Raw genomic sequence first — 25,959 nt, 5'->3', positions numbered from 1 at the left:
AACAGAATATCACAGAATTCAATGTAATTGGGTTCTTTCTCTTTTTTACTTCCTCTCAGCCTGGCACATTCAATTGACCTGTTAAAGGCAAGAAAAAGCCATCTTCTCTTTCATATCTGTTGATAGTTCTGCTTCTTGCTAGAGTGTTTTTGGTGTGGTAACATACTGGGAATCTTTCATCTCTTTCTAGAGGAAGAACCTCATCTTGTTTTTATGAGCATAAAATGTTATCTCTGTTTTGAACATCTCTTCATACTTCTAGTCAAGTGGCTTGCTTTCCACCTTGGATATTGTGTTTCTATGTGTTCTCTTTAATGTATCTAATATCTGCATTTGCTTTTCATTTGCTGCAGTGATACTTTTCTATACAAAATGGTATTAAATTTTGTTTCTTTACCAAGGTACATTTTACACATCACTGCTATTATTTTCTTTGTAAAAATTACAAATAATGTAAAAATAAGGGTTTCTCTAATGGCCTTCAAAAGTAAATATCAGATTGCTCTTTACATAGGTATAAACATTAGACGTGGAGCTTTTGTCACAGAAATTTGTTGATGTTCCTTAAAAAAGCTCCAGAAATCCTGAAGCATTGTGAACAGTTTAGCACAGAATTGCACTTGGTTTTCCCCTTTTTAACCTGACAAAACTGAAGAACATTTCTGATTGATTTTTTTCAGACCACATTCAGCTAGCAGATTTGTTTGTGTTGATCAATTTTTTAATCACCTGGACAGGACTATGCATATTACATTGCTTAACATTACCCTTGTACTTAACTAGAATGTTTCAAACGGTTGCTTCAGTGAAAATGAAAAGCATTATGGTATTGCATTCGCTTGATTTTTATTAATGTCCATCTCTTACAGGAATAAGCTATAAACTATGTCTAATATTAGTTGTCTTTCACTTTGCATAATCCAGTGGTCTTTTTTCTTCTTGAATAGTTTTTTGGCAAAGGTAAACTGAATTGATCCACTAAGCCTTCCTTTACAGTAACCAGTAAGCCTGTGTTTCTGTCCAGAGAAGTGGTTTTGCTCATGGAGGGGGTTATGATTGAGACATCTAGCCTAAGACTTATAATATAAGAATATAATTATACATATGTCCAGCTTTCATGAAGAAAAGTCAATGTCAAGTACTAAAAGGTGTGTCTGAGTTACTTTGCAAACAGTAACATAGGACTCAGTGGACTACAGGGAGTTTGTTTGCTCATCATTAAAAGTCCACCTGTTGCAGTGTCTTGCCTCTGTCAGAAAGAGGTGCTTAGAGGAAAATATAAGAACAGGACGAGCTATGCGTGTGTGTCTCTCTCCTGCCCCCTGCACTTGGTAGTTCTTGATCCTCTCCCAGCTGGCAGCAACCTGCATCTTAGAGCCTTCCTCTGCTGCAAACAGCAATAACATCTCTGTATAATAGGTTTCAGTGAAGTTTTCTTGCCTTCTTTTTGAACATCTTTATGATTTCCTATTTTTATTTTTACAGTCAAAAATGTAGAAACTGTAGAGAAAACAAATGTTCTCCTGAACTGAGGTAAGAGTATTAATGTGTCTAAATCATGCTGAATTTTTTGGCCCCTCTAACTTTGTCTTTCTTCTGTGCTACACCAGTTTCCTCCAGAAGAGATGGAAACTAGGCTTCAAGCTTTAATTTTATTTTATTATGTTGAAACAAGAATCTGTTCATGCAGCTGAGTCATAGGCAAGTCTCTGCAACCATGTTCTTTATTTCCACTAGATCTTGTGCAAATGGTTTGCAACTTTCTTGCATGTGTAACCTGTATTTTAAAGCCATGACTAGAGTAGGGTTTACACTGAAGCTGCCACCAATTTACAATATATAAGAACCCTAAAATATATTAAATTTTATGTCAGTAGTAGGTTCTGTGAATACTCACTAGTATATTGAAAACTCCTTGGACAAATTGGGTTCTTTTCTGGTGAGAAGAAAATGGCTTTATGGAAGAGTCCAAAACCAAAATTCCTAGCATAGCACATCTTATTCATGCGAAGAGGCACAGCAGCTGCACACAAAAATAATTCGGAAAGTGTTGGGCTTCCATGGGTTTAAGTACTCTTTAATCAGGAACTGATGGTACTTTGCTTTCTTCTGGACTTTTTTATTTCTGAACATATGAGCATACATGTTATGGTAATGATTACTTACAGTCTTATCTCCCATGCTGTCAGTATGACTTTTTTCTCATCTGTTTTTCATGGGTTGAATTACCAGTTTAACCTCTGATTGTATGTTAAAATATTTTGAGAAATGAGAAACAGAACTAATTTCTGTGACTGCACCCAAATATTAAAATTTTAGGCATGAAACTTTCCTTGAAAAGGGCTGTGATTCAGTGTACTCTTACTTGGCTGTTTGCTCATACACCCTACTCAGAAGAGCCGCAACACTTCAAACTTCTGATGTTTGTTGTCAGCCAGCAAACACACAGAAGGCTTGTGTCTGGCACCAAGCATCACATGAAATCATCACCACAAACAAGCAGATAATGAAGTTCTTGCTCCTGTCATTGCCTTAATACCATACTCTATATAAATATAAACTCTGATTTTGTTGTCTTGCTGGTTTGAAAAAAAACCAAAACAAACAGGAGTTGTTGCATTAGACTCCAGTGGTGTAGCACTACACTGAACTATTTTAGCTGCTTGGAACACGTTTAAGTTCTTTCCTTAAAAATACCAACATTGTTAATCTGGGAAAAAATATAATCTTAAGAATGTGTGAAATTCTGCTGAGCTGGAAAGGAAACAGTGCCCGTAGATATGGCATCTGATGCTTATTATTCTAATTTGATAGGGTTAACATGTCCAACTAATACTTATAAAAATAATAGTCTGAGTTCTTACTAACAGCTTTCATCTGAGAATTTCAAAGTGCTCTATAAACACAAGTCAAAGAAATCTTCTGCATCTTTTAAAAGATCCCTCAGATATTTCATTTCACAGAGAAAGGCCCTGTGTCTTTTACAGCAACCCTCCAACTTACAGCAGAAGCACATATAGTGTGTTAGCAGGGGAACTAACTGATTCTATATATAACTGAAATCATAAGTGGAAAACCTGTGATAGATTGTAGTTCCAGCTGAACTGGAATTTAGCAAGGCAGCGGTGACCTTTACTGGAGCGTGTGGCTGTGTCTTGTGCCTGTGACTACTTGCCAAAAAGAGGTCTGTTTTAGAAGTGCATTTAAAGGGTTGCCTTAAATAAGTCGTTGCCTTCCTGTTGTTTTGGGGCTTAGGCAAATAAAAAAATGAGGTTTTGCATGGAAAGGCTAAAAAAAAACCAAGCACACAAACAAAAACAAAAAAAAACATTAAAAATGCACAGGTGTGCTTCTTCTGCAAGCAAACCAGCTAATCAGAAATCCAGATAATGCTTCACCTGATTGTAACTTCCGTGAAAGGGATTACTCTGTGTGTACATTTCCAGAGGTTCCTTATTTCTAAAGGTTTCTGACTCAGCTGGCTGTTTTGACTGATTTCTGGTTCCCACCTCCTGCACCCCATCCCCCAGCTTGTGCTTTGAATTGTGTGAGTGGCATTGCTTCAGGACATGATAATACAAGGTCTTCGTACCTCCTTCGTCGCTCTTCCCTTTGCTTTAGGGACGAGAAGGGAGAGGTTTGAGCCTCTGTGCTAGGCAGAAGCAGATGTACAATCCCGCGCAGCTGCGTGTTGCCTGCTGCTGCGTGATGCTCTGAGGCCCTGCGGGAAGGGTCCTGGATTGGATACGGGTGGAGGGGGAGGATGGAGCCGGGGGTGGATGTATATCAGTGGGTAGACTTGTAACCCTGGCTGGTGATTGCTCTCAGTGCTGGGATTTGCAAGGGTGCAAAATGCCTTGCCAAAATCTTTTTTTCTGCTTTATTATTAACTCTTTTTCCCCTGGAAAAAAATAATTCTTAAAAGAAAAATGGGACTTGAACACTAAGCAGACAGAAGGATGGGGGTGCTGACTTGGCTGATGTTTTCTTTGGGAAAATTGGCAAATTTCAGCTTTTAAGAACAGTGGTTATTTTCCCTTGAGTTTCTCTATTTGAGCCTTAAGATTTTGTTGCAGAAGGCATTCAGCCTCACCACAGAGCTATTGCTGCCATAGTTACTGAAAACTGCATTATGCTGTAGCAGCCGCCAGCCTCTGCATCAGCAGGAGAAGTGTTTGGGGAAGAGGGGAGGAGAATTGCACAATAGGATCCCGGAGAACTAGCGACAAAACAGGCTGGAAAAAATGTGGATTTACAGATGGTTCATTTAGCATGCATCATGCAAACTTTGTGAAGAGAAAAATGAGATGGAAAAACAATCCAGCAGCATTGGTATAATATGAAAATTTTCCCAGTAATTTGTGATAATCTTTAGTTTAAGGTTGGTATCCTTCTGTTGTTGTAATTTTAGTTGCTGTTTTTAAGGGTTTACTTGGAGGAGGGGTGACTGTTGATGCTTCTTACTGCATTTGGTACACCTGGAAATCTGCATGCTTTTATGACATTAAATGCATTTTTTTTTCTTTTTTTATATGCTATATGCCAGAGTATGCTAGTCCCATGAAAAGAAAATTTTATGTATGTCTTTCTACCTACAAAAATGAAGCTTTTTGTTGTATGTTTGTCCTGAGGTTATATTATTTCCTGCTTGAACTATACCAAGGGTGGATTCCCTTATGTGGGAAAGCAGGAATACAAGCAATAGCAGAAATTGTATTTCAAGCTTAAAGTTAACAGTGCAACTGATTTAAGATGTTTTAGGTGAAAGAAGTTAGTGATTTCATCTACCTATTACAGAATATGGCTAAATTCTTATGTCAGCCGGATTGATATGTGGTTTTAGTTTAATCGTTCCAAACATGTATTACACAAACTGATTGTTCTTTAAATTGTCTATTAGGTGATTTATCTATGAAGTGTGTGTGAATCTGTTATTTTCTTTCAGGGCCATTGTCACCTCATTTTCTTTAGTTTAGTTTGTTGTGTTATTTCCACAAACCAGCAAGTGTGTATTGACGTGACATAGCATGTTTGGAGGTAGAAAGGGAGCATTCTTACTTCATGTTCTTGGTTTCAGCAGTTTCTGTGAGAGACAGATATGTATCCCAAACCCAAATGAGCCAGTCACTTTGCTCTCACAGTCAGTTGTCTCACAGCCAGAGGAAAAACATCTTCTGGTATACCTGTCTTATGTAAGTGGCTCTGCATGAATTTTCATTATCATCTTGTTCCGCTTGAGGAAACCATCTTTAAGAAGCCACTTCGTAAAACGCTGTTTAATGTTCAACCTCTGTATTTAGATCTGTCTTTATGTCCCACCTGGTTTTTGTTTTGTACTATTAAAAATTAGGAGGTGAAGCAAAGAGGCCCTGCTATAGGAGCAGAACTGCAATTCATATATATACCTTCAGCAATGGTGTTTTATTATAAAAACTTTAACCTTAGAAAGAGAGAATTGTACCAACTAGCTACATCACCAGAACAAAAGCAGTAATAATACTGTAATGGTTGCTGTGTCGTGCTTGCTTTTCCAAGGTTTAAAGTGACGTATGGGTATGACTCTGTATTCTGTCTTTTTGGGGTGTAGTCGCAGTGTGAAGCTGTGATTAATAACATCAGTTTGGCCTGCATCGTGTTCTGCTCTGTGTCCCAACACACACATGTGTTGGAAAGGATCTTACAGTTTCATGTCAGTTCAGCAAAAAGGCATTACCACAAAATGAGGGAATATGCTAGTGTTGCTGAGAACAGCAAACGATACACTTCCATGTGCATTGTTTGCATTGCTTATTCCCTGATACTTTGGAACATGGGGGTGGGGTGGTTTCAGCATTGTTGGAAAGTATGGGAAGACCTTGTGAGCCTCTCCCAGCTGTAAACAGATGTTACCTAACCACATCTGTGAGCATTGTGAGGTCTTTGGATTGAAATACAACACTGAGTTGTTCCATACTTAAACGTTCTGGGTTTCAATTTGTAAACAGTTTGAACTCTGATAGGTCGATTTTTTGGGAAGGATGACCGAGAGCTAAAAGTCATGGTGAGGAAGAGAATGAGACATTTTGTAAAAGGAATTTTATGTTTGCAAAACAAGAATGCTTTGTCTACCGTTTTAATCTCATGCTCCACTTTTCAGCTATATTGGCAATGATTTACCCAGTTTCCTCAATCTGATACAGAATGGTGCTAATAATGATAAATGAATAGAAACCAGATATTCTGATAATTGCCTTTCTTTATACTTGATAATGTTAACAGATCCTCATCACTCCTTTTGGATGAATGTACTTTGCTTCTTTCACACGTGTCTCGGACTAAGTGACTTGTCCAAGGTCATGCAGTTGTCCAGTACCAAATTTAGATTCACATTTTCAACTTTCATACCACCATAGGAATCAAAGCTTTTATATGTCTGTTAGCGAAACAGGTTAAAGACTACCCCGTCATCAGAGTATGTGCAGAGACTTAACATTTACAGCTGCTATTAAGGTTTATTAGTTTTAGTGTATTGGCAAGAGGCGGCTTCAGCTGACATCAGGGCTCTGTTAGGTTTAGTGCATCGGCATCCAGAGGCAGTCCTCACCCTGAAGACCTTGCAGCCTACGTACGTGAAAGCACAGAGGTGATATAACTGCTCCAAAATCAGGGAGGTTTTTGTCTCAGATCAGTACTTTTAACCTCCAGATTATATGGCTGGTCCATTACATTTCCCTTGGAAAATATGGCAGATAACCTGGAAGCTGCATTCAGGGAAAGCCTTCCTCAGACTTATTAAAACCATGGAAGCTTTTCCTAACTTCAGATTTAACACTATGTTCAAAAAGTGATTCTTTTTTAGTTAACCAGTCTAGCTTTAATCTCTGAGTTTGTCCCTCAGTAGTTGGTGGCATTATAAATACCTGAAGAGCTGGAGATTTGTAATGGCCATACAAACATTTCAGTGCTGCAGTGAAGTGTCAATTCAAACCTACATCAGCTGAATGAGAAATGAGGCATCCCACTCCTGTTTCCTGGGAATCAATTAAAGTTTATCCGAGAGGAGAAGATTACAAATCACAGGTTGTTGGCATATTTGTAGTCAAGCCAAGGACAAACAGATCTTGGAGCTGCCTTTTCTTATAATTTGTTCCTGTGTGTCCCAAACAGACACAAACTACTTAGCAGATGACAGCAGCAAAGTTTGAACTCTGACTCTTTGCACCATGCCAGACAATTGAACAGAAGATGTTCCTTTTCAGTTATTCTCACCAGCATTACATTTCACAGAATCACAGAACAGCAGGGGTTGGAAGGGACCTCTGGAGATCACCTCATCCAACCCCCCTGCTTGAGCAGGCACCCCCAGAGCAGGGGCACAGGGCCGCGTCCAGGCGGGGGGTGAATGTCTCCAGGGAAGGGACCCCACAGCCTCTCTGGGCAGCCTGTGCCCCTGCTCTGGCACCCGCACAGGGAAGGGGTTTGTCCTCATGTTCAGGTGGAACTTCCCGTGTTCCAGCTTGTGCCCGTTGCCCCTTGGCCTGGCGCTGGGCACCACTGAAAAGAGTCTGGCCCCATCCTCTTGACACCCACCCTTCAGACATTTATAAGCATTGGTAAGATCCCCCCCTCAGGTTCCTCTTCTCCAGGCAGAACAAACCCAGCTCTCAGCCTTTCCTCATACGAGAGAGGCTCCAGTCCCCTCATCATCTTGGTAGCTCTCCGCTGGACCCTCTCCAGTAGTTCTCTGTCTTTTTTGAACTGGGGAGCCCAGAACTGGACACACAAACATTAAAAAAAAACCTGAATTCTGTTTTCCTCAGGTGAGCGAGAGTCACAGTAATATTGTAAATTATGGAGAATCTTAAGGCTTTTATGTAGTGAGGCTTTCCCACTGCTTCTTAAGAAAGTGAAATGTATGTTCCATGGAAAGCTACTCCAGAAGATTTGTGGACTTTGGCTGCTTAATTGTTTCATCTGTTTTTGCCTGCTAATTTAGCACACAGAATCAAAGTTGCTGCTGCAGAAATGGTTGCTTTGAACACACGCTTACAGTTCTAAATGGAGATGTGAAATTAATTCCTATGTAGCAAAGTTCAGGTGCTCTTTTCGCACTGGTGACCTTGTATTGGTAAGGATTTTACAAACAACATGATGTTCCCAGAGCACTCAATTGCAATTATATTTTTGTTTTCTTTTGACCTTCAGGGACTCTTCAGAGTTTTGATACCTTTGCTCTCCTTAAAAGTAAAAAAATGCATTATTATAGTAAATACATAATTTAAGTCATTAGTAAAATATATTAAAAAATTTTTTCAGGACTTGAAGATTTAATTTTCTGAGGTTCATAAAATAACATGGTGTTTAGAAACAAACAACAGGCAGAGGTCATATATGACCTTTATATATAACTTTATATGTTAAGAATTTGTGATGATAACATGTAGACAGGTAGAATATATATTCCTTTCAGAGGGTTAATGTATTTTGAACATTATCATGGATCATGTTAAGAATAGATACTATTTTGATTGTGTGTGCATGTAAAATTTTGGCAGACAGGAACCAAACATCTTGGAGGGGACTGTAAGGCAGTTTTTCACAGGTTAGTCACTGTTCTGATCACAATTCTGCTCCAAATATAGAAGCAGTAACCTAATATAGTTGTTTCATCCAGCAGAGAATAGGATGATCAAGTTCTTTCCTTGGTACTGCCAGAGAGTGTCAGTGTAATCTCAGCAATGCTGTAACCTGTTCTAGGCTGGAGACATCTGATGTGAAAACAGAGAAGAATTTTCGTTGTTTCTGTAAAGCACTTTGAAGTACTTAGATGACAAATGTCCTATATAGTGGTTATAAAATTTTATAACATATATACAACCTCCTTCCTCAATTTCATTTTTGGAAGATCTACAGCCAAGTTAAAAGTGACAATATTTTTAAAATCCTTTTTGCTATTATCTTTCTGGTGATGGAACTTTCTGCTTCACCATGAGAGCTTTCATGTTTGCTGGCATTTATATTTACAGGATTGTAGCCTGCTGTGACATGCGTATACACAGATACTTTACCACCACGAGTTTTTGTCATACTGCACTCTTATTGAACAAAACAGTATCTTGAGTGTTGTCTGTAAGATGACTTGTTTTATTACAAATGTTTGGTATTTGTTTCTGGTTTAAATTCACTGTCGACATTTCTAACAGCAGAGAAATAGATGCTGTGCATGAGGAGTACAAGCAGAAACTGAGAGACCAGGAAGCTTTCCACAGAAAACAAATTCAGCGGCAGCAGCTCTATGTTGAGGATTTAAAGCAGCAGATCCTGAGAGGACAGATCAAAGCAGAGCAGGAACTAGAAAATGACCAAGCACTGATCAACCAGCAGATCCAAGAAAGTGGGTACCTGCCTCTTCTCCTCTCTCACTTCCTTTCCATTACTGCATTCTTTCATCCTCTTGATGTTTTTGTCCTAGTTAGCCTTTATATTGTCGGTAGAACTTTTATTATGGCTTATGACTAGTTTTCTCTTATAATTGCCTTTCCCTTGAGAACAGTTAGTAAGCTTTGATTAACAGGACTAAAGGGCCTCCTTCACAATGCACCAGCAGCACTGTTTAATTAGCTCTGCAGGACGCTGCTGGGAGAGACAGCACCAGCATGCTTCTCCCCTGTGGCACTGAGCCTCTTGTTTCCCAAGCTGCTCCCCGTCCTGCCTCCCTGCAGCTTTGCTCCACTCATAGAATCATAGAATCATTAAGGTTGGAAAAGACCCTTAAGATCATCGAGTCCAACCGATAACCTATCACTGCCAAGGCCACCACTAAACCATATCCTCAAGCACCACGTCTACCCTGCTTTTAAATACCTCCAGGGATGGAGACGCCACCACCTCCCTGGGCAGCCTGTTCCAATGTTTGACAACCCTTTCAGTGAAGAAGTTTTTCCTAATGTCCAACCTAAACTTCCCCTGGCGCAGCTTGAGGCCATGTCCGTAGTGCAACTCTGCCATGTTGCAAGATAGACAGAGTCTGCTGCTGTGTTTTGTCTTGTGATGTACCTCTGCTTCATCCAGTGAGTTGTTCTGGGAGATTGAGATGACTGTGGTAGTTCCTACCATAAGCTTTCAGGAGAAACTGCTCTAACAACAAGATATGATAGGAACCAAGAAGCACTTCCAAGACAGTGACATGTGTCAGTTGAGGTACTCTCTTTACACATTTCACTGATGATTCACATGCAACAATATAGCCCATTTTATGATACTCAAGTTCAGAGCGAAAATCCCAGCCCTGGTTAAGGGAAGGAGAGTTTCACTGGCTTTTATATAGTCAGTATTTCCACACACACCCCCTGCCCTTTTATAGAATGAAGAAAAATACATTAAAATATTCTGTGGTAGAAACTGAAGTGTGACAAATTAAGATTAAAAAGAAGATGCAGGTTTTATTTACCCTAAAGATGATGAATTAGTGGTATTGCATTCTCCATTGCTGATTTGTTTTAAACCAAAACTGGATTAAAAAAAAGAGAGGCATGCTTTGGTTCAAACAGGAATTATTTCTAGGAAGTTCTACAGTGTTATGCAAGAGTACTAAAGGCTAGATCAGTGATCAGATTTTGAATGGCAAATAACTGTCAGAAGGTGGAGCCACAGCATATTTGGAGAGGTATTTTTTAGTGTCAGTGTCTCCTGACCCCCCGAGGTGCTGCTTTGCATCCGCATATTCAGCAAGATTTCTTGGTGGGGTTGGGCTGCCCCTGAACAAGTTTAGAGACTGATTTGGAACATTTTAAACCCTGAGAAGTTTTTGACCACTGAAATTGGGTGGTTCTAATGTTCTCTAGTTTGTCTTCTAAGGAATGATTTGATGCAGGTTTCTTGATAAGCGAAGTATGCCTATTACAAAGGCACACGTTCCCACTTGGCAAAACCTGCCATGGGTTCCTGGAAGAAGAAAACTGTGAATTTTTGGAAGCTTCTCAGATCCAAACTTAGGTAGTCTGCTATATTTTAATTATGCCAGCCACAATGAAGAGATGAAAAGGAAATTGTGGTGATGGGATGTCGCAGAAATGCACTTAGGATATGTAGATAGTACATAGAACCAGAAAAGTTCCCCAAAATGTCTTTATTTCGTGACCCTGTAGACTTGTTCTCTGCTTCCATCTAGTTCTGCTGGATTTGCTGTGTTCACATGAGGCTTAGCCAAGAAGGTGGTTTTTGCCAACCGAATAGAATTCTTCACTTGGCAATCCACCAAAGTTCTGCACCTTTTCTGTGCCCTCTGTGTCTGAGCTCCTGACAGAGGCAAGTAAGTGAGCAGGGATTAATTAGCATCTTGGAGCTTGCAGCTCTGTTGCAGGGAAACTCTTATCTGCTGAATATTCTGCTTGCTAGAAACATGCTGAAGAGGACAGATCTGGAAATAATGAGTTGAGAAAAAAGCTTTGTATGTGAAAGTTAAAAATGTTATAAAGAAATATTAACTAAAATGCTTCCCTTTTATTTGTAGAATTAACATTGGGTTAGAACTCCTCCTTCTGTGCTTGTGCTGTTTGCAGAGCTGCCAACATAAACAGGAGAGGAGACTCATTGCAGTAGAGATCACTAGTGAAGTACACTTAACAAGACCACTAGTCACCAAGCAAATGATGCTGACAATGCCTAAGCACTTTTTTCTTACATTTCTTACATTAGGGAAACTTCCACAGCCCAAGATTCCTCTCTTACAGCTCAGCTGTGCAGAGCTGTGGGTAGCCCTTGTTCACAGCAGACTTAAATACCTCTTAATTCCTAATGCCCTGAACAAGCAACCAAAGGTTGCTTATTGAGTAAAGGACTGCAGATTGATGGTAGGCCCAGCCAAAAAAATGTTGCTACTAGTAAGACAGAAGTGCTTTGAAGAGCTTTGGTCCTTTGAGAAATGCTCTACTTGTCAAGGAACGTTGCCTGTGATTTTACATTGCTTTTTCAGATGACAATATATTTTGTTTACTTTGTGCAGCTGAATATGTATATTTTCATAGCAGCATAAAAATGAGCAAACTCTGCTTCATTAAGAGAACGTGTCCAAGCCATCAGACACAATCTGGTAATGGTGATCTCCATAATACCTTATTTTGATTGTAACAGTTCATCATAGCTCAGATTGAAGCCAGTGCACTGTAAAAAATCTCTAAGCACATCCCCTGTGTCAAATAAAGTAGCCTTGCATCCAGGGTTAAAAACAAATCAACCTGGAGTTCTGTGTTCTCTACTGCTTCTCCACTGACTGCAAAGATCAGGTTTTGGAATATTCAAAGAAAACTAAGTGTGTAAGCAAGGTAACATTTTATTATCAAATTAGGTTAATCAGTTGGTTTGTAAGTATATTTAGCATTTATGAAATATGGGGGACATTAACAAAAGCAGAGAAGCTAACTCTCTTTGTGGAGTAGAGTGGCGATGTTATAAAAAATATGCATTGGCTGGTAGTATGAGCTTGGTTTTTTTGAATTATGTTTGTCCTGATATCTAAAGGTTGTGTTGGCTTCACCTGTGTCTTTGCCATTAAATTACTCGATTAACATGTGACTTCAGAATACTTGAAGCAAAAGTAGTAGCATATTTCACAGTAAAAAGCTAATGAAGTTGTACTTCACTACTGTGAATTTATACCCTATGTCTGAAAAGTGCACAGAATTGAGCTCAGGCCTTTTTATGCTTCCACTGTATTTTAACAACAAAATTGAGGTGACGTTGGAGTGTAATCTTTGAGAAATTGAAATGTGTTCTACTTTTTGCTTACAAACAAGGTCTTATCCACCAGTCTCTTTAGCTGTATCAGCCAAGCTCCTGCTTGTATCTTGCAGTTGTTACCCAAGTCCTTATCCCAATGGAGAGGCTTTCAGTTATCAATAAAGTGCAGCAATGATACATTTTTCTCTAAATGGTTTGTCAAGACTCTGCTCTACATGCATAGAAATTCTGTTCTCAAATGATCTCTCAAGGCTGATTAAATTAAGAAACAAGATAGCAACGAACAATGTTTTTCCTATGAATTTTCCTTTCTTTCAATCATTGCTTATAGACCAGCAGTGGCTTATGAATGAGAATAAACGACTGGCTGCCCTTCAGCAACAGCAGAGGGAGTTTGCTGTGCAAACAGAGTCTACGCTGTACAGAGAGGCTGAGGTGCAGAGTACCATTGGGCTGGAAATCTGCCCTTCCCTTCTACAGCAGAACAAGAAGAGACTGGTGCAGCTGGAGCTCTTGCGAAGATATTCCTTAAAACAGGCAGAAAGAAACATAAGACGGAAAAAGGTCAAATTCCAACTGGAAAGGATAGTCAAGAAGCATAAGTTATTGGAAGCCAAGCAAAACCTAGAGCAGCTGGAAGCTAGCTGCTGGCTCAATGACGAGCGTGTGAAACAATCCCAAGTCCTAAATGAAAATACTGCTGTACGGTCCTCTTTGGATCACCAATTGCAAAAGAGGAGGAGGTCACTGCGTTCGAATTTTTTTCAGCACAGGCAGCATTTATTCTGTAACCCACATCTGCCCCAGGTACCTGGGTAAGTTAACATCTGCCAATCCCTCGGCACTATCAAAAGTAATTTAAATTCAAGGTATTTTCAGTGGTCACGTATAATCCAGAATGCCTTTCAGTGTATTGAAACAATCCCAAAACTTGTGAGATCAGTGAACTTACTATATTATATGTTACACTGGAGCTGTTCGTCCTTCTTCCTCAGATCTCTACAGTGCATTCCCTGCTTAGCTCTTTGACATGGTCTAACTGTTTTTTCTATTCCTCTCTCAGTCCTTTCTGCACTTTTTACCTCTTTGTGATTGCTTTCCAGAACTGGCCTAACTCTTATTCTTACCTGGTTCAAACTGCTGGTAAATACTAATTTCTGCATCATTTTATCTTGATTAGGGTCAAACTCCTCCTTCAGAATATTTGTATCATTGGGGTGATTCTGGCTTGGACTTTTAAGTTGGGCAGCCTTTCTCAAGCTAAACAAACATCTCTACACAGTGCTAAAAAGTTGGGGTGCTAGGGTGTCTATCACAGCATGGTCCTGGAGGCAGGAAATAGCTAAATTTTGCTAAGTGGATTTCTGTGACTTAAAACTATCCTTTATTTTTAAGTAATGTTTGCAGCTACCTGAGCCTACAGAGGCTAAATACCAAGCTATACCACACAGCGTTGAGCTATTCCTTTGTGTTGCAGAACACATTTCAGGATATCTAGGGGACGGTATGGTTACTGACAGAATTATTTTTTTTTAAATTCTCTGCTAGAATTTGCTTTTGAAAGACATTAAGATTGTTGCTTCGTGTATTGTTCTCTTAACTACAAGACATTACTGATGTGGAAGTGTTGTTAAGTGCATTATTCAACCAAGGATTGGGCTTTATTTCTTCTTATTTTTCCACAGCTGTTTGTTGAAGAGGGAGACAGCCTCAAAACTATCTACCTCACCACATATTGATCAATGCTGTGAAGGCAGTACAACAGGGAGGTTGTCATCTGTGGAATATCTTTACAGAAGAGGTGAAGAAGTTTCTAGAAGTGATGACCTTCCTGATGAAAAAGGGATCTCCTTTTCAGTCCAGAGGCAGCTAACTGAAAAACAAAAACCATCTTTGTTTGGAAATAAAAAAGGAGCAGAAAAATACTCTAATGGTTCAGCTATCATGGCTTACATCAGTAAAAATGATCAAAAAATTGAAAAGTTGGATGACAAGCCAGGGCAAGCTGGATCTCAAAACCAGACCTCTAAAGGCTCCTCTCCTGATCTTTTTAAGGAGAAACACGAGCCTGAAACCTTTATTACAGGGACAAGAATGACAAAAGCAAAGGTGCTAGGAGATTTAAGCCAGTTTGCAAGTAGCAATCTAGAACAAAATAGAGCTCAGGTATCCAATAAAAAGACTAGCATGGATATCAACGGAGAAGGCCACAGGTCTTCTCCAGAAAACTTTCCTAAAGAGGTGAAGAAGACAGTCTATGGAAACCCACCATCCACACATCTAAACCAAACAGCCAAGAACTGGAAAAGAATGCCGAACTCAGCCTTGCCATGCCATAAGAAATCATCAGTGGAACAGCAAGAATTTCTGATGGTGGCAACATCAGTAGGAAATCTCACTAAGGTGAACACACAGGCACCACTCTCTTACGTTGAAAAAAAGTGGCACAGTGCTGAGATGTTAAGTGCTGGAGTATCCAAAACAGCCACAGATGTGCTGGGGAACTGGCAAGAGGATGATGAAAATGAGATTTCTGATACTGACAGTTCCTATTCTGTAGATTCTCTCTCCTGCGCTTATGCAAAAGCTTTCACAGAGAAACTGAAACAAGATTTTGACAGAAATAAATGTCTTGCCAACCCAGAAGATTCTGAGAGTGATGACAGTCAAATGTCACAAGACTCTCTGGTAGAAAAGGAAAATAAAGCCAAAAAGCAAAATAAAAGCCGATTTCACAAGTCAAAGGCCCACCATGAGCCAGCTAAGCTTTACAAAAGCAGAACTGATCACCATGTTTCATCTTTGGTGACATCATATACATCTCGTAGGAGACTGGGAAAGCCTGAAAGAAGTTTCTCTCTGGACAGCTTAGCTGATGGAGAAGAGATGCCAGCAGAAGATCCAGTAGAAGAATCCAAATCTGATTCATCTGATGAAGTGCCAGCAGAGATTTTTTGGAATTTACAAACTCCTAGATCACCAACAATGCAGACTGAGGAAGACCATGAGTCCAAGACCTGTGACAGAGATACAGAAGGGACAAATTATGATCTGAAGCTGAGCAGTTCCTTTTATTTGGACACTGAACAACAGCCAGTTGTTCAGTGTCCAGTAATGCCTGCAAGCAGTTGCTGAAGGGGACAAAAGTCTCCTTTGTAGAACAAGAAAGGTCTCTTGATAGAAGACTGTATTATGCAGGTGGAAATCCTTTGCTTGATATTGATGCTTGGTCTTCCTGTGACTCAAAGGTTGACATCAGCAGTCCCAGAATAACAGCATCTTCTTCCCATGAAAATTTGGAATTTCAAAAAGCTAATATGTGCTCTTTGAGCAAACCAGAGCTTTGGCTGAAGAAAGATGATCTAAAGCAGTCGGCTGCTGAAGTTTCTTTTGTTTCTGGTGCTAAGCAGATACACAGCATTACTAATTTGTCACATTGTATAAACAAAATAAACACAGTTTTCTCCTCTGATGCATCAGAAGTACCTTTACCTGAAACAACAACCACGACTGCAGGCAGAGTTTCTGAGAGTGGATCATTAAACAAGATTCTTAAGGGATGGACAAACTCTAATGAAAATTCTTCCTTGGAATCTCAAGACGTAATGTCCTCATTTGTTAGCTCAGTGGGACCAAGTTCCTCTTTTGTTCCTATTTCAGCAAAGCATGATTATTATGAACATTCAAGGTCAAATCATCCTGAACAAGAACAACTGAATGAGTTATCTGCTTATAGGTCTACCACTGAATGCACACAAACATTCAGCTGTTTGGAAAGCACCTCCACCGCAGACTGCTTGTCACTGGTATCTAGGAGAGAGGAGGATTCTCTCCCCACAACTCATCCAGAGCTGCTAAAAGATCACAATCTGAAAAAAACACCTTTTATTTCTGTGTTGCCTATGCACATTTTGGAACAGAGAAATGGCTGTCGAGATGGAGATTTAGATGATTTCATCAGAACTTTTGAAAAAGATGACCTTGATGATGACTACAATAACTTGATGGCAAAATCAAATGTGACAGATCCAGGCAGTGGAAGTGCATCTGTCAGTGCATCTGTCAGTGCACCTGCTGCTGAATCTTCTACAGGACTTGCTATGGATCTTTTTATTGAATCTTCATCAGAACATGATATGACCTCAACAGAGAGATCTGTAGTAAAACAAGTCCAATTTGGAAACCATGGACATCTTTTTCCAAGAAGGGAAATACCAACATGTTGTGATGAAGGTTTCTTTCTCAGTGACTTAACAAATAAGAACTGCTCTCTAGTAAGCAGTTATGACCTTCAGACATTGGCTGGACAAGGAGCAGAATCAGCTGCGACAGTAGGTCTCCTCAGATCTGGGGAGAGTAATTTGGAAACTCGGCGAGAAACAGATCATGAACCAATATCTGCAGAAGAAATAACAACAGAGACAGATTTTTCCTTACAGAAGACAACATATCGATGTAACCCTTTAGTTCTTGCTCACAGCGCAAGTTACGACCAGTCTGCGACACCAATAGGGATGTCTCAAAAAGACATTTTCTGTATGGAAATAAGCACAGATAGCTTGGCAGAGATTGTGCCAGAGGTGCCTTCATTCAGAGATAATGAATACGAACCAAAGGATGAAGACTCATCCTCACTGAATCATTATGAATTCAAAAGCAAACCTGTTTCAAAAAATTATTCCCATGAATGTGCTCTAGCAGACAATCAGGCAAGTTGTTTATCCCAACAGATTTCAGAAAATTCTACACTATATGTTGATAATATAAGAGAAGAAAGCAGTGAAAACAAAGAACACAATGTCTTGAATTCTCAGGCTGTAGTTCAGAAAGAATTTTCATCCAAATATGAAAACTTAGTGGTAAAAGAAGTAAATTATCTCATAGGGAGTGTAAATGGCAAAGACACTGAGTCCTTCCCTGCTGCTATTTGTGAGAGTACAAATGATTTTCTCCCAGAATCCAATTCAAGCATATTTTACAAAGCTTCAGCAAAAGGTAATCTTTTTCAAAGTGCATCTGAGACGGAAAATTATGATAAACTATTGGAGCGTGTCACAATAGCGAAAGGAGATTGCGATGCTATATCTGATCTTACTGTGGAAGTCAGTGCCATGGGAAGTTGTTCTGATATACATTCTGGCTGCCTTTGTACAACATGCTCTTCAAAATCAACAGAGCAGAAAAACAGTATGAATAAGACAGCCAACATTTCTGTGGAATTTGATGCAATGGTTCTCTTGGAAACAGAAACACAGGACAAATCTTTACTTGAATCAAGAGAAGAGAAAGAAGCCTTTTCTGAAAGTGATTGCCCAGAGGATATCTTGCTTGTTGAAGATGATGTAAGCTCAGAGTTGGGAAGAGCATTTGAATACAACACAAATACATCAGCTACTGTTTCTCAAGAGGAGAGTCCATATATAAATAAAGAGTCCAAGTTTTTAAGAAACCCAGAAACTGATCCAGAAGAAACTATGGTTCCATATCAGAATACAAAAGCAAACACTGATGAAGTAGTATCAAAATTAATCAATAGTGCAATCAACTTAGAAAAAAATGCATTGGAAATTAAATCCAGACAGGTTGAAAGTTTACCTGACTACACTGTAGCCAAAGTCCAAAGTGTAACTGAAGATAGGAGTGGAGAGGATTTTAAAGGCATCAGTCTATCTCAGAATCCAAAGAAACCTATTGATTGTGAAGTTTGTGAAGTTCGGTGTGAGTTTTATACAAATCTGTGCCTGACACATGAAGAGGTGGAGAAAGATGAACTGCAAGTAGCCAGCACCAGGGTAGAAGACACTCAGGAATCAAAAGCACTCGTGAAGTCTGGCAGCCGACTTGAAACAAGCAGCTTTTGCCAAAAAGAAAAAAGTGAGAAAATAGAAGCAGGTGTTTATTCACCAGAGTTTTTTGTTGCTCCCAAAAGCACTCCTTCAGCTGCGTGTTCCCTCACAACAGATATTACTCAGAATACTTCAGGCTTCCTTGATACTTGTGAGGGTCTTTTACAGATGAACGGAACAATAGAAAATGTGTTTAATACAGAGGACATAACTGCAATGGTACTAATCACAAGTAGGCAAGGAAATATTTTAGCAAAACCTGAAAATGAAGGACAAGTAAATTCTAGCAATTTAACTGAACATTGTGTAGCAAACTGTTTGCCCCAGGAAGACAAGGTTAATGAATGTCAAGTGACTGGGAGCGAAGAACAAATTATCATGACAAACACTGAGGGGCTGATTCTTATGGGGCAAGAAGTCATACACACAGATGAAAATGTTTTATTTACTGAAGAGTCTCCAGCTCTACAACAGCTGTATTGTGACAGAGATGACAAAGAGAAAATTTTGAATCAATTTAAGATCCCTGAAAGATACCTGACAGCTTCAGGACTAGCACAGAATATACTGTTAGAAGATGATTCAAGAGACGATGATCCTACTGAAATGAGTGAAGATGATGTTTCAGTGGACTCTGCTACAGATACAAGAAATGCAGTCATGAAAGATATCGATGCATATGAATATTCAGTTGATGATAGTACTGGCATTGATCAATGTAGAATTGAACAAGAATTTAAAAGTCTCCATGCTAAAGAGGACAGCCATGCATATATGAGTTGCTCTATACAATATCCTCGGCATGGCACTTCAGAAAATGTGAATGTAAGTAGCATGAGAAGAAGACCTGATATTTGTGAATTGGATCCAGTAGACTCTGGAGTTGAGGAGGAGAAAGTGCATTTGATGAATCTGGTACAAATAGCCAAAATGGACAAAGAAAAGCAGATGTTTGTAGAAAACACAGAGGAGGTAGAACTGATTGATTTACAAAACCTGAAAGAACTATTCCCTGAAAACAAAGACAGTTGCCAAATGACACATGATGACAGCAGACTAAATGAAATCTTAAGAGAAAGCCAGTGGGTGTCTACCAGCTTTTCTAGAAATAATGAAGATATAAGCAAGCAACAAAATCCACCAGCAACACTGAAGTCTACTGAAAAAAACCAAGAAGGTTCCCTCAAAGATGCCCCATGCCAGTCTGTAAATCACCTTTTATATCTTGGGGTAAGTGATGATTCCCATCTTGTTCAAGATGTTCCCACTGCATTGGAAGGAGATAGAAGACCATCTAACAGCACTGTTGGAACGGGAGCTGTTCTGCCTTACTATGAAACATTAATGGAGAGTGAGGTCTGTGTTGGTATGCCTGTTACAGTCAACAAAATGGGAGAAGACAAATATATTTCTGATAAAATGCAAAGTAAGAATGTAGCTTTTCTGCAAACCAGGACCACACAGGACAGGCAGGAGGAAGAATCCTTTGTATTTAACAATGCACCTGATTACATCATATCTGAGCAACCTGTCAAAGAGAACAGCTCTTTCACTCCCTACAGTGCAGGTGGTCCCGAGTCTGAAACTGTTCTACTTCAGCAAGCAGCCAAAGTAAACTCATTTCCCTTGGAAAAATTAGATTCTTCTAAAGATAAAATTCAGGATGTTAACCGTGCTTATGAAGAACACAGTGTGGATTTAATGGTTAATAAACTATCAAAAGGCTGCCTTAATTCCATAGAAGATCCCGCTCAAAAGGAAAAGGGTACCATTGGGCCTGACTCACTGCCCTTGGCTAATTCAAACCTGCTTTCTTCTTCAGAGAAAGATGTGATGGAAGATATAGGGGGAGGGGGAATGCATTCTTTACTGGAAATCTCTTCTCACAAAATATTTTGCAATGTTAATACAACTCAGAAAGCACTTCACTCAGGGAGTTTAACACACCATGATGAGAAGGAGAAATTTTTAAGCACAAGGTATGCTACAACAAACAGCAAAACTGAAAATGCAGTGTTTCCTGCTGTAGCTGGGTATCAGCGTGAGTCCAGAGAAAATAAGGGACATGGGACATCTGAAGAGTGCTGCGGAGGCCAGCTGGGCAGCACTGTTTCTGAGAATCCTTCAGCCCTTCCAGAAGGCCTGAACAAGTCTCCACAGGAAAATCCACATTATAGTAAAGAGTTTCTAATTTATAATAGGAAATTGGGCACTTCTGAACATTCTCCTGGTCTCCTGAATCGTCCAGCATCATCTGCAGAAGTTTTGATTGCCAGCAATGGAGACAAAGGTAAAAAGGATGCTCTTCTTTCTGAAGAAACAAAGTACTTTGAAAGTGAATCAACTGATTTAAGTGTATTTGTAACTTTTCCTGATGTTTCTCAAAAAGGAGATGCAAGGGAAAATAATTCTGCAGTTGCAGAGGCCACATATGCTCAGAATAATAAGCTCCGTGAAAAAGTTGTAGGAGAGGATCAAAAGGAGAAAATAATTCAAAGTTCTTTCCAGAATCGCAATGACATAAAAGGAAATAAAATTCATGAGTACTCAGAACACTACAGTAACACTTCTAGTGTGACTGTACCAGAAGCGGGCTCACTTACTAGTCAAAGCCGAGGACAGACTGGCAGTAAAGAATCAAAGTCTTTTCCATCCTACTTTGCAGAAGATACTCCAACTGATACGCCATTTCAAAGCTCCAAGAACTTAAGTGCTTTTGGCACTTCTTGTTTACTTGATGACTCAAAATCTCTAATATTTAATCAGCTTGAGGACTCACTTCAAGACACGTTTTTGACAGAGCAGGCGTCTTCCAGTTCTGCAGATGTGTGTTCTGTAAAAGAAGATTTTCCCCAAGCATTTTCCAGTGTCAATCACCCATCCTTAATACCGTTTTCAGAATCATCTTTAACTGCAGATATAGGCCACGGTGAAATGGGCACATACAATATTTCACGTACAAGTATATTGAAACATTCTCCATTTGCTGTTTTGCAAGTACAAGACACTCAGTCTGATAAGGCTGTGGTATTTGATGAGCCGATACATGCTTCAGGAAGTATCTTGCTTTCTCTTGCAAAAGAAAACAGGCATTGTCCAGTATCAGACACAGACTCTACTTTATATAAAAATTCTGTTGTAGGTGGGGAACCTGTATATGGAAGTAATTGTAAAAAATCTGAGAATGATATAAAAGTTGATCAGCACCACTGGGGTGAAGTTCCACCACAAGAAGCTTGCACAGAACACACAGAGAAAGTACTATATGATAATTCTCTTTTATTACCATCATTACCTTTTTGGGAGACTGGAAGGGCATTTCTTCTTAAAGAGGGACAAACGAGAAAAGTACTTAACAGAAATGAGGAAGAACTGCATTCAAATAGTGAGGCTGAACGTTTTGCAGTGAAGACAGAGCAGAGAAAAACATTAAGTAGAGAACCTGTTGAAAAGCAAACTAATGTACCCTCAAATTCTGCAAATGAATTAGTAGGCTCAGAAGTTACAGTGCTGGAAAATCTGTATCCAGATGTTGATGTGGATCCTGAACAAACCTGCAATTCATTTAGTCTAACATATCCCACATACAGCAGAAGCACTGATCCCAGACAACTGGGAAAAAACCCTGCAGATCTGCAAGATAATTGTCAGTTTGTGCCTACAGGTGAACAGATAGAAGAGGCGCCAGATAGAACAAATATAGATGGCAGAAACGAGATTTTACTTCGCAAAAATAACACAGGTTCAAGTGTTGATAGCCCTGCTGCTGATGGTGCAGACAATTGTTCAGCAACGGGACACGCTATAATGAGGAATAATACTCTGAAATCAGAAAGACTAAAGTTTTCTGTAATAAATAATGAAAGCACCTCCCTGAAGTTTTCACCAGAAAACCACAATTTGCCTCCTCAAGTATCTCAGTCGGTGCAATTCAGGAGCAAAAGATCATATTCTACTACACGGAATACAAAGAGCTGTAAACAAAGTGAACAAAGACCTTGTTTACAAAGTCACAGACTATCAGCACCAGCCATTGCTGTCTTCTCTGATATAGAATATACTTTGGAAGCTTCATCCAAGGCAGATCCTTTGTTATTTTCTGCATCTAAATCACTACAAGATTTAAATATGAGTGTAGAGCCTCCATCACCAACTGAAGATGACCTGCATGGAATTGAAAGATTCTCAAAGCAGGAATCAAAGAACTTTCTACAGGTTAAATCTAAACCCAGATTTCAGCAGAGAATAGCACAAACTAAGAAGCTTGCAAACTGTGATCCCAAAAATTTACAAAATTTTGCAGCAAGATCCCAAAGCAGCCAGTCTTTAAAAGACTGCACTACTCAATCCCCATCATCCTTACTGCACACAGCTCTCAGTTCTGTGGGTGCAGAAGCAAATGTCCTTTCAAAGAGTAGTTCAGTAGCTCAGTGTAGTGAAGGCAAAGTTGAAGAAGCCGGATACCAGCCAGAAACAGATTTATTTTTGCAAGATAATAAAGATACAATGCATTTTAGTTCAAGTGATATCAACCCATATATTCATCCATGGCAACAAGATGGATCATGCAAGATTGGCTGGAAACAGTATGTTTTTGGAAGTGCAAGTGATGTCTCTTGCAATCACATTCCTTTAAACCTGGAAAATCGTAAAGTTATGAGATGTTCCAGTGTAGACAATGGATTGAATTCTCAAAATTCTCCTTTTCATTCTCATCTCAGTTCATATGCCACAGCAAAAGTTTTATCGAGCACTTTAAGCAGCATTGAAGGTCTTCAAGGATGGGACAATGTCAGACAAGACTTTCAATCTGCATACTCAGGTGACAGTAGCAAGCAGTACAGCAACGTATCCAGCGAAACACTGGAAACTAATCCAGAAAATAACACTGCTGAATTTGAGAATCTTTCTGCACAACCTGGGAACTTCTCAATGCAGGTTGATGAAATTGTACTGTTATATCCTTCTGAGTCTGAAAGGTCTTCCAAAAAACTACCAGGGATTACATGTGAGCAGGGAACGCAAACAGCAACTACAGGAAGGTATAAAAGACAGAGAAGACATCAGAGAAGCTATACGGATGTTTCTGCGAGAAAGCAAGAAACAAACAGAGATTTATGTCATCAACCACCTTCTTGGACAAGCATGCAGAACCTGTCCCTGCATCTGTCACAGCTGCTTCAGAACACTTCTGAGCTGTTGGGAAACCTCTCCCAACAGAGTACTATAAAAAATGAGCACAATGCCAAAATCAACGAAAGAGGAACTGAAAAGGCTGTAAAGGCAACTAGATCAGACAGCTGCACTCAGACTACAGCAGATGTAGGCACTCAAACCGAGATTTTGGAAGAACCTCAAAGTAAACATGAAGAAAAACAAGTAGAGGCAAAAATGGCAAACGAATTGAGGGCATCTCAGGCAGTAAACGTTGACTGGAAAGGAATAGCTGCAGATGCAGTAGGTAAGATTCCCCAAAGGAAAGAGGAAACACTCTCTCTCGAAGAAAGAGTACAAGAACGGACAGGGGTGAGAAATTTGGGCAATCCCAACTTCCATGACAGTCTTGACAGCATTTTGGAAGATTCCTTTATGCGTCTGCCTGTCTTACCCAGAACCTCCACTCCTATCTTAGATTTTCAAAAAACTTCATTAAATGCACAGCAGAATGTTGCTTTTGCTAGTACCAGGGTTTCACCTGTCATATCATCTTCACTGAGTTCGGGGCAAGACGGTTCTTCATGCACTGTAGTTAGCAGCCCTACTAACAGCACCTCTCAATCTCCAGCATCTTATGCTCAGGATAAAAGAATTGCTGTTCCAGCAGAAAGGAAATGTTCTTACAAAAATACCCTGCTAGTTGACAGGGCCTCTTCCCCTATTCTTACTCTTAGTGCTAGTCCCAGCAGCCAGACTGCTTTTAGCAAGTCTGTGTGCCCTATTAACGAACATCTTGGATATTCCAGTGATGCTTCAAGGCCTCTTCACAATGAGAGAAAGCAGAGGGCAGGTCCACAGCCCAGCATGCAGCCTCATGTGGACAGTTTTTCACAGACAGAAACAGACAGTGAATCTAGTGCTTCTAGAGAACATAAAGGCATAAGAAAGAAATCTGGAAGTTTCTCAGATAAGAAAGCAGCTGAAGAGCTTTTTGGACAGGATGGTTCAAAACACTTGGAACAACAGCACAGACTCAAGGTTGACACCCACACTACCATTTGTGCAAAACGACTCTATCACTCTCGTAGTACGTTGGAGGTGTCGGGCCACAGGGAAGTTTTAACAAGTGATCTCAGAGGCTGCAGTCCAGTAGCACACTCGCTTCGCTATATGTATGTCACGAGGGGAGGAAGAGGTTCTTCATCTGGAATCGGACACGAAAAATATATTGGTAATTCTGATACTGCTTTGATTCATAACTACTCACCTCCAAATGCTGGCTTGCTGTTTAGCCAAAAAATTGGTGCCACTTGTTCAAGTAAGACAAATGCTGGCGCATCCTCAGAACCTCTGGTAGAAGCATCTTCTCTACAATTTCACAATTTCTGGACAAATGAGAACAGCTGCCCTCCCCCGCTCTCTGATGTAAGCGATGTGCAAACTTCCTTCCAAGATGACAATACGGAGTCTGTCACTGAAAGTGAATGTGACACTGAAATTCCCCTCAACAAAAATACTACTTTTGCAAAGTCTTACAGGCCTCGGAGCTACAGTCTCCGTGACTTACCCGTACACAATAAATTTAGCAACTGGTGTGGTGTTAAGGGCAGCCCTCCTCCTTCGTTACTCAGCTTGAGCGGTAGTGCGACTGATTTACGAAGTCAGGCAGAAAAGAAACCTAGAAGCACACGAGCAACAGAGACAGAAGGGAAATCCCAGCTTTGTGAGAGCAGGAGCAGGGAGATCGAGAGACTTCAGAGAGAGCGTGCTCAGATCATGTCTGGCATTCACCTGGATCTGCATCAGCATCCCCTCACTGTGGAGCTGACCGAAGCAAAACTCAATTACGGCATTGGGGAAACAGACGCCCTGCTGAGGGTCCTTCAGAGCGGAACTGCAGATGACCTGGTTGCAATTCCAGCGAACCAGCAACTTTATGAAAGGTGAATTACTTAAAATAGTGTTGTATTAAGTATTTTGAATACACTTCATGTATGCTTCACGCAGCATAAATGACATTTAGTAATTGAGCACTTAATCACTTAGTCACACTGGGTGAACTATATGTGAAGATATAGGACTAAGCTTATTTTATATACAGCTGAATAATGCATTTAAGACAAAATTTTAGGGTTACTTCAAGCAAACAGGGAAACGTATAAGACTCGGTGTAATTCAGCTCTAGTGTCACCCCACTCTTGAAATTTCTAGCAGCTACAGGAGTGATCTTGTGTACCTG

General features: G+C 39.9%; 1 protein-coding gene across 1 annotated transcript in view; it reads left to right on the top strand.

Moving 5' to 3' along the window:
* The window catches only part of STARD9 (StAR related lipid transfer domain containing 9), a 119,359-nt gene that overhangs the window by 81,403 nt on the left and 11,997 nt on the right, over nucleotides 1-25,959 (top strand). The window contains 5 exon segments of the mRNA XM_064462435.1: nucleotides 1,486-1,533; nucleotides 9,183-9,373; nucleotides 13,049-13,532; nucleotides 14,403-15,816; nucleotides 15,819-25,663. Coding sequence (XP_064318505.1) covers nucleotides 1,486-1,533; nucleotides 9,183-9,373; nucleotides 13,049-13,532; nucleotides 14,403-15,816; nucleotides 15,819-25,663 — 11,982 coding nt within the window.

The sequence above is a fragment of the Phalacrocorax carbo genome, chromosome 10, assembly GCF_963921805.1.
Source record: "Phalacrocorax carbo chromosome 10, bPhaCar2.1, whole genome shotgun sequence".
Classification (NCBI taxonomy): Eukaryota; Metazoa; Chordata; class Aves; order Suliformes; family Phalacrocoracidae; genus Phalacrocorax; species Phalacrocorax carbo.
Note: the sequence above shows the minus strand (reverse complement) of the source record. Positions and strands in the feature narration are given on the sequence as shown.